Source organism: Rhamphochromis longiceps, linkage group LG4 (assembly GCF_057381845.1).
Source record: "Rhamphochromis longiceps isolate RC_006_pf linkage group LG4, R_longiceps_female_GT1.1, whole genome shotgun sequence".
In the NCBI taxonomy this organism is placed as follows: domain Eukaryota; kingdom Metazoa; phylum Chordata; class Actinopteri; order Cichliformes; family Cichlidae; genus Rhamphochromis; species Rhamphochromis longiceps.
Window position 1 is genome coordinate 4,890,478 of NC_140560.1, and position 9,959 is coordinate 4,900,436.

The 9,959-nt window shown below is 46.1% G+C and overlaps 1 protein-coding gene across 1 annotated transcript; it reads right to left on the minus strand.

Moving 5' to 3' along the window:
* Positions 1-8,324: 8,324 nt before the first annotated feature.
* LOC146670867 (uncharacterized) lies at positions 8,325-9,472 on the minus strand. The gene is made up of 2 exons (XM_085405073.1): positions 9,295-9,472; positions 8,325-8,839 (listed from the first exon to the last, which is right to left on the minus strand). The coding sequence occupies exons 1-2, from the start codon at positions 9,470-9,472 to the stop codon at positions 8,325-8,327; spliced, it is 693 nt and encodes a 230-aa protein (XP_085261199.1).
* Between the last annotated feature and the right edge of the window lie 487 nt (positions 9,473-9,959).

Genomic DNA, 9,959 nt, shown 5'->3' on the forward strand with positions numbered 1-9,959 from the left:
AATCTCAAAAGCTAAAAAAAACATAACTCAAGAGGTGTTTAACTATTTTCATTTTTTTTAGCCACACTGAAATGATTCCATGTTTGTTGAAAACACATGCTTTATTTCCCATATGGATAAATGTATTGCTTATCCAATAATGCCACTACTTAGATTGACCTTTGGCCTCATAGTACTTATTTGTTGCTTTGTAGTCATTATACTTGATTAGTCAAAATGATCTGTGTTTGCATACACCTCATTTCTTCCACAGGACAACTTCTGTACTGTCCAAGCTGCTGTTTGCTTTGCCCAACTCTCCTCTGCAGTATCCAATCCAAGGTTACACAGTACAGCCCTTGTCCTCCTCTGTCATACCAGGTGAGACATGAAGAAATACATAGGTAATGAGTAATAAAAGAGATCACGCCAAATAAGGCACTGCAGCATGTCATATATTATCAAACACAATTTCAGGGTAGAGCTACCATGGTTACAGACAGGAAGGTGGATCTCGATTTTCACATGTTCAGTCACTTCCTTGATCATTTGCCTTTTTAATTTATAAGGTCAATATAACCACTGACGTATCTATTTCTTTCCATCATGGGATGCTGTCACAGTGTGGTCATTTTAATTTTAGGTTTACAGCTGCATGCAGGAAAAAGAAGCAGCTACAAGGTTAGTGTCATAAAACAGTTCAGCTTGATAGGCAAATCTCACCAAACTCTGTTAGAATAATAGAGGTGCAAGATGGGTATCAAATATTTCTCCAAAGGTAGGTCTTAAAAAACAGTGAACTTCAAGGCTGCCACTGTAGTATTTCTGCTTGGTGAAACTTTAAATTTCCTCAAGTATGACTACTTGGAGTACTTTTTAGTTTATTCAGATTTTTCTATTCTAGGTGGTCTTAAAAGTCTCTAAAGGTATCCTGACCACAGATATTCCACCAGCAGAGGTCACAGTCGAAGGTGAGATTGCACTTCTCATCAGTTTATATACAAATTGGTGACAAAAAAAGCTAGAACTCCTATACTAAACAAATCTGTTATTTTGTGGAGGTTAATTTGTTGGCTTGATTTGTGTCTGATATATATCTTAAAAGGATGGGTCACTGCAAATCAGGAATAAATATGTTCTGAGTCATTAACTTTATTGTATGGTAGAACATTTATGTCCTGAAAGTATGAATAGGGCATGGAGGGGTCACTGCATGATATGATGGGTTTGATATGTTATGACATTCACAATCAAACTTCAATCTAAAGAAGACACTGGAATGAAATGTTGTGAAATTGTAATTCACAGGTTCTGGTGAGAAAGAATTGATAATCAAGTCCAGGAGCCTGGAGCTGCTCAATGACGTGCTGGTCAAAGTGTCCTATACTAGCACAGTCTACCATATCAACACTGGAGACCTTGGTCTGCATTGTCTGGGAACTCAGAGTCTTGTCTTTTAAGCCCAAATCTTCTTTTTAGTGTACAATAAGTATTTTTTCTTTTTCTTTTTTAGTAACTTTCCAGTTTGAAAACCATGAAGCTGTGTTTGCTATTGCCATCAAGCAGCCTCATGTACCAGTCCTGTATGACATGGGGACAGGTAGGAATCTATTTTTCAAACAAGGGTATTAAAAAAGAGAGAGAGAGAAATGCAGGAAAACCATGAATTTTATGAAGGTTCTTTCACAGTATATGCCAACCCAATTTGTCTGTGAAGGTTCTCAGTCATCCAGCTTCTTCAGTTCTAAGGTCAAATGGTGGAGAGTCCCAGATATAAACCTAGTGGGAGTATCCCCCCCACAGAGGGACAAAAGGACCCCCTGATGATCCTCTAATCGCCTGAGCCAAGGTGTGAAACTGGGTGTGGGTCCCAATCAACCAGAGTTTCGGGTGTGCTCATTGTGAAACCTGGCCCCACCTTATCATGTGAATTCCTGAGATCAGATGGCCCAGGATGTGAGTGGGCGTTAAGGCGTCTGGGAAGGGATCTCAAAACTGGATTATAGATGGCAGAGAGTTGGTGTCGTAAACCACCACCTCTGTTCAAAGATGGTCGCTCACAGTGGACATAGATGGCTTCTTTCACTCCTCTTTCAAACCATCTGTCCTCTCTGTCCAAAATGTGAACATTGGCATCCTCAAAGGAGTGTCCTTTATCCTTAAGATGCAGATGGACTGCTAAGTCTTGTCCTGTGGAGGTGGCTCTTCTGTGTTATGCCATGCGCTTGTGAAGTGGCTGTTTGGTCTCTCCAATGTAGAGGTCTGGGCATTCCTCGCTGCACTGTACAGCATACACCACATTGTTAAGTCTGTGTTTTGGCGTTATATATATATATATATATATATATATATATATATATATATATATATATATATATATATATATATATATATATACATATATATATATATCCACAACCTTGATTGAGATTTTGGCTTTAGATTAAAATTCCATTTCCATTCCCGCAGGCCTTTTCCTTCTGTTGCTGTGGCTGGATGTTGATGTAAAGTTCTTTGATTTCTTTCCTGATGGTTCGAACAGCAGCAGCTGACATGTCTTTAGCCAATTTGAAAGGTAGAACTCCAGCAACATAAGCTCTACCAAATTTTGTATTGTTCGATACATATGCGTACCGAACCGAAAGCACTGTATCGAACGGTTCAATATCGATACGAATATCGTTGCACCCCTAATATATATATATATATATATATATATATATATATATATATATATATATATATATGTGCACATGTATATATATATGTGTATATGTACATATATATATATATATATATATATATAAAAAAACACCCAGCACGCCCCTGCGGGCGGTTTTATCCTTCAAGCTCAGGTCCTCTACCAGAGGCCTGGGAGCTTGAGGGTCCTGCGCAGTATCTTAGCTGTTCCCAGGACTGCGCTCTTCTGGACAGAGATCTCCGATGTTGTTCCCGGGATCTGCTGGAGCCACTCGCCTAGCTTGGGAGTCACCGCACCTAGTGCTCCGATTACCACGGGGACCACCATTACCTTCACCCTCCACATCCTCTCGAGCTCTTCTCTGAGCCTTTGGTATTTCTCCAGCTTCTCGTGTTCCTTCTTCCTGATATTGCTGTCATTCGGAACCGCTACATCGATCACTACGGCCGTCTTCTTCTGTTTGTCTACCACCACTATGTCCGGTTGGTTAGCCACCACCATTTTGTCCGTCTGTATCTGGAAGTCCCACAGGATCTTAGCTCGGTCATTCTCCACCACCCTTGGGGGCATCTCCCATTTTGACCTCGGGACTTCCAGGTTATACTCGGCACAGATGTTCCTGTACACTATGCCGGCCACTTGGTTATGGCGTTCCATGTATGCCTTGCCTGCTAGCATCTTGCACCCTTCTGTTATGTGCTGGATTGTCTCTGGGGCATCTTTACACAGCCTGCACCTGGGGTCTTGCCTGGTGTGATAGACCCCAGCCTCTATGGATCTTGTACTCTGTGCTGCCATGATTAGTGCCTCTGTGCTGTCTTTCAGTCCAGCTTTGTCCAGCCACTGGTAGGATTTCTGGATATCAGCCACCTCCTCTATCTGCCGGTGGTACATACCGTGCAGGGGCCTGTCCTTCCATGATGGTTCCTCGTTTCCCTCCTCTTTCTTGGGTTTCTGCTGCCTGAGGTATTCACTGAGCACTCAGTCAGTTGGGGCCATCTTCCCAATGTATTCTTGGATGTTCCTTGTCTCATCCTGGACTGTGGTGCTGACACTCACCAGTCCCCGGCCCCCTTCCTTCCGCTTAGCGTACAGCCTCAGGGTGCTGGACTTGGGGTGAAACCCTCCATGCATGGTAAGGAGCTTTCTTGTCTTTATGTCAGTGGCTTCTATCTCCTCCTTTGGCCAGCCTATTACCCCAGCAGGGTACCTGATCACGGGCAGGGCGTACGTGTTGATGGCCCGGATCTTGTTCTTACCATTCAGCTGACTCCTCAGGACTTGCCTGACCCTCTGCAGGTACTTGGTGGTTGCAGCCTTTCTAGCGGCCTCTTCATGGTTCCCATTTGCCTGCGGGATCCCCAGGTACTTGTAACTGTCCTCTATGTCTGCAATGTTGCCTTCTGGTAGTTCAATCCCCTCAGTTCTGACTACCTTCCCTCTCTTTGATACCATCCGACTACACTTCTCCAGTCCGAACGACATTCCAATGTCATTGCTGTATAGCCTGGTAGTGTGGATCAGTGAATCGATGTCTCGTTCACTCTTGGCATACAGCTTGATGTCATCCATGTACAGGAGGTGGCTGACAACTGCTCCGTTCCGTAGTCGGTATCCGTAGCCAGTCTTGTTAATGATCTCACTGAGGGGGTTCAGGCCTATGCAGAACAGCAGTGGGGACAGAGCATCTCCTTGGTAGATCCCGCACTTGATGGTGACTTGTGCTATGGGCTTGGAGTTGGCCTCTAGTGTTGTACGCCACATCCCCATTGAGTTCCTGATGAAGGCTCTTAGGGTCCCATTGATCTTGTACAATTCTAGGCATTCCAGTATCCAGCTGTGGGGCATTGAATCATAGGCCTTCTTGTAATCAATCCAGGCAGTGCACAGGTTGGTCAGTCTGGTCTTGCAGTCTCGGCTGATTGTTCTGTCTACCAGTAGCTGGTGTTTTGCGCCTCTGGTATTCTTGCCAATTCCTTTCTGTGTCCCGCTCATGTATTGACCCATGTGCCTGTTCATCTTAGCCGATATGATGCCTGACAGGAGCTTCCATGTAGTACTGAGGCAGGTTATTGGTCGGTAGTTGGAGGGGACCGGTCCCTTCTTGGGGTCCTTGGGGATCAGGACCGTCCGGCCTTCGGTTAGCCATTCCGGGTGTCTCTCGTTAACTAGCAGCTGGTTCATTTGTGCTGCCAGACGCTCGTGGAGTGCAGTCAGCTTCTTCAGCCAGTAGGCGTGAACCATGTCGGGCCCTGGTGCTGTCCAACTCTTCATACTGGAGACCCTTTCTTGGATATCTGCCACTGTGATGGTTACTGGACCCTGTTCAGGGAGGTCGCTGTGGTCTGCCCTCAGATCCTCTAGCCACTGAGCATTGCCGTTATGGGTTGCGTCCTTCTCCCATATGCTCTTCCAGTATTGCTCCGTCTCCAGCCTTGGTGGTGCTGTTCTCTTATTGTTCCCTTGCCACTGAGAGTACACCTTTGCTGGTTCTGTGGAGAACAGCTGGTTTATTCTCCTGCCTTCTATCTCTCTGGTGTACCTCCTCAAGCGGCTGGCCAAGGCTGTGAGTCTTTGCTTGGCAGTTTCCAAGGCCTCAGGTATGGACAGCTTGCTGTATTTCTTAGGCACCTTATTTGTCGCACCTTGCTGCAACTCCGTTAGTTGGCTAACCTCCCTCCGTGCTACTTTGATCTTGCCCTCTAGCCTCCTTCTCCATGGAGGGTACTGCCCCTTGTCGCTGTTCAACTTGTAGCCAAGCATCTCACTGATCACTGCTGCCGTATTGTAGATCAGCTTGTTAGTGTCGGTAATCGTGGTTGTAGGTATTGCCCGTAGTGCTGCATTAACATCATCTAGCAGACCTTCTGAGGGTACTTCACGTAATCTTGGTAACCAGCTACGGGGGATCCAGGTTTCAAGCTTGGCCATGATCCTATTTTTCAGGTCAGTTCCTCTCGCACTCAACGATCCTTCTCCTATCGCACTTGGGGCTATGTACCCAATCTCGGGTGGGGGTGATGATATCCCCCCTGACCTGGCGTCCTGACTCCTCCTTGCCGTAGCATTTGTGTTGTACCTCGTCAATCTCTAGCTGTGAGAGCAGTCCCTTCTTTCGAATGTTGGAACACTGAGCTACTAGTTGTTTCGCCGTCATTGTGGATGTTGGGTATCGAAGAATCCATAGGTCCCTCATCCTATTCATGTAGCCCCTTCCGCCGGGGTTACTTGCGTAGTAGCATTCCAACAACGCCCTGTTTTCGTCTCTTGCCCACCGATGCCTTCTTGTTCCAGTAGCCCACTTTTCGCCAGGGTGCCCTGGTTCCTCAACTCCTGACGCGGACCTTGTTGATCCGGGCGACGTCCGAGCCGGCATGCCTTCATATTTATTTGTCTCGCTCATGTCTGCGGTAGGCTCGCTTAGCATAGGGGGTCTAGCCTTAGGACTGTTATGGTTCAAAAATATTGGGGATGGACACCAGAGGAAAAACCCACAATAACAACACTGGTCCGGTCGGGTTGAGTCAAACGATGATTTAATGATCACACACGTGGGAGATGGACACTGTATGCAGACAGTCTCAGATCTCATCTCAAAAAACACATCACCATAGTTTTATGAAATCAGGGTATTAGAACGCCCCCTCATGCGTAGTGACAGGTGTAATACAATCAATGTTGACAATTTTATTTAACACAAAGAATAACATTGTCTCCTTCCCGAGGGCAGACGCTACCTGCCCCCGTCTCCTGGAACCGTCTGTACCCTGCTAAGACACAACATGGCAGCTACAAGGACTCTTTCATTTATTAAGACCATCAGTGTGTATTGCTCTAAATCAAGTATATAATATTAAATGAATATTGCTGGATCAGCTACTTCTACTTAAAACATATTAAAACATGACTAAGCACAAAATCATCAAGAATAACATCTTATAAGTGCTGTGTAAGCGCGTGCGGCCTTCCAAGCTCAAAGCCTTTGCCCTCCATAGATCAGCCAGACTCGCGCTGGCTGTAGCTTTTAACCTTTATTTACCTTGAGCACAACTCTAGAATAAGCAACAAACTGCAATGTGTATGGAATGATCATGGTTACATCTGCAATGGAAAATCATGTTATTATTCTGGTACCTGTAAGAAAAGATCAAACTAAAGTTATCACCATCACTGTAATGCAAAGAATAATGTAAGATCAAAAACTTCAATTTATGCTTAATGCAAAGCTGGTTATATACTTCTAATGAATTAATAATGGCATATTAAAATATTAAATGATAATGAGAAAAACATCCCCTCCTTATTCTACAATTCCCTCTGTTGACCTCTGGAGAATCCAGAGGTCACAAACAGTTGTGTCCCTCCTTGGCCTACACATTCAGTTCCACATGCATCCTTGGCATCATTGACATTGGAGTAATGACTCCAGGGTCCACTGCCCTCCCAGACATACTTTTAAACATTCTTCTGGCACAAGGGATGAGACAACAACAAATAACCATAATACCCACCACAATAGACAAAGAAAACATGACCGAAGCGATGACCCCCTTCCACCGTCCGAACACTCAGGTCAGCCAGCCTTCCAACGGATTACCAACACCGGAGTGATCATGCATAGTTTCAGAAAGGCTCTTTAGGCCCTCCAGAGCCTTGGTTACCGACACATTTGGAGCAGTCTTGTTTGGAATAAAATTACAACACTGATCGGCCAATATAGGACAAACGCCCCCTTTTTGTCCGCTAACGACATGTCAAGGGCCATTCTATTCTGCGCTCCCATTAACGAGGTCGGACCCACCTGCTCCGCCAACCCCTCCATGCCGTCTCTGGTGAGGTTAGAGAGCCTCAGTACATTATAGTGAACATAATTAATCCTATCTACATTCTTGTGTTCTTAACCCTTTTGGATCAACCCCCGCTATTTCCACCCCCAGAACCAAATACATAGATTGTTTGCGATGCCAATTCCCCAATGATAAAGTTAACGCGTTTCCAGAGGGGCTGAAATCCCTCTGTAGTTTAAGCCCGTTTTCTGATCCTGATTCTAACAGTTCCCAATTTTGCCCAGTGTAACCCCTTACCTGGTCCCAATTACGGCACCAGCTGTCATAAGGACGATTTCCCCTCTCGCAGTGCGTACTCACTGAATAATCCCAACAGACCCACACATTGTATCCCCTCCAGGCACTGCCGACGTCCCTGCAATTAACAACATCACACAGATCAAACGTAAAGGAAGTTGTGGAGCCAATAACATAATCTAATTCTAAACCACCATATGTGCTGAGACACTCATCCTTTTTACCAGAGACCTCGCGCTTCACTCTTGCCCGCAGCTTTAAATCACTATAGATCACGCGTGATGTAATTGGTGTATCAAACAACGCCGGACTGGCATGGCCTCCGTGCTCAGACTGGTTTCCCGGGTCGGTCTGCAACAAACAAATCAAAAAACAAATAGCCATGATTAGCAACATAGTTGACATCAAACTCATAATAATTTTGAACATTGTGATGGCTTTTGAAACTCTTCTTTCATCACCAGTGTCTAATTGTTGTGATGGCATGGTGGTATGTGAATGTTATGGTGTAGTAAAAAGTTCAAAGCCCTTTATCAGAGCCTCTCTCTTGTTTTTGGTGTTCAGTGTGGTACCGCTCCTTTTCGTTGGCACGGCGATCTCCTCCTTGGCTGCTCTTCTTTCTTCGACCTTCCGGGTAGACTACCGGTCGGTCCGTTGCACAGGTGTGAGGGATTATTGTGCCGCTCAATTTCACCTGCGTCGGGTTGAGATTGATCCTTCCCCACCAAGCCCTCGTGCACGGCTGCGCACTGCGTCCAGTGATACCAGGTGTCGCCTTTCCCCTTCAGTTGAACCGCTGTCGCCGTCCGAGCCGATACCTCATATGGACCAGTCCAGCGAGGCTCCTTCCACTTTCGTTTGATGACTCTCAGCCACACTGTTTTCGCGTCCGGGACCTCTCCTTCTCCTGTGGGCCCTTTACAAGCCGCCTGTTTCGTGAAACTGGACACTAGCGCCTTTAGCTCGTTCCAGTAGTCTGCGTGGGACCGGTTCCCCTTTTCGTCCCGTTCAACCGAGGCCACCGTCCAAGGTGCCGGAAACTGTCTCCCGGTTTGCAGCTCGTATGGTGTAAAACCTGTGGATTGATTAGCAGAACATCTTATGGTCATCAACGCAACCGGCAGGGCTGCGACCCAATTTAGCCCTGTTTGCGCGCAGATTTTTGCCAATTTGTTTTTCAAATTTAGGTTCATTCTTTCTACTTTCCCCTGGGACTGAGGATGATAGACCGTTCCAAATTTATGCTGGACGCCCAACATTTTTCGACTTTTTCCAAATCTTGATTTTTAAAATGGGTTCCATTATCTGATCTAATTCTTTTCGGGAACCCATGACGGGGAATGTAATGATTGATTAAACACTTAACGACAGTCTTAGCATCCTCCTTTTTTGTAGCCCAGGCCTCTGGCCAGCCGGTCAGAGCGTCAATACACACTAACAAATATCTTACACCGCCCGGCCCGGAATCAATCATATGAGTGAAATCAATAACAATCTCCTCCCCCGGCCTCTCAGGGGGCCGAAACTTACCCACTTCCGGTTTTACTGCTGGCTTAGGATTGTGTGCCCCACAGATTAAGCTCATCCTGACCTTCTCTCTTATCATTCCTCGCAGCTCAGGATGCCACCAATGACACAAATTTCTTTCCATCTGTGCTCTCCCCACGTGGGCGAGTCCGTGGGCTTCATCCACCTTCTGTTCTGCCATTTTGGCTGTCAGCACGGGGCGCCCGTCTGGCCCCCTCCACAAATGTCCATCCTGCCAGGCTCCTTTGTTTTTCCACACCCCCTTTTCCTCTGGGGATGCCTCCTCCTGGGCCCGTTTAACTTCCTCAATCAGATCAACAGATATCTCCTCTTCTGGAGTTACCTGTATCATTTGTCTCCGTCCTTGGTAGCCTGCGGCCTCCTTTGCGGCTTCGTCTGCTCTCTGGTTTCCTTTTTCCACCATGCTGGTTCCTTGGGAGTGAGCTTTGCATTTTATAATGCTCACCTCCTCTGGGTCAGCCAAGGCCTTTTCCAGTTCCTCCATTTCATGTTTGTGGGAAATAGGTGCATTGGTTGCTGTTCTGAATCCTGCTCTTTTCCACTGAGGCAGCTCCACATGCGCTGCTCCAAACGCATATGCCGAATCGGTGTAGATGTTCACTCTCCTGTTCTTGGCTAGTCTCAAAGCTCGAGCTAAGGCTATCACT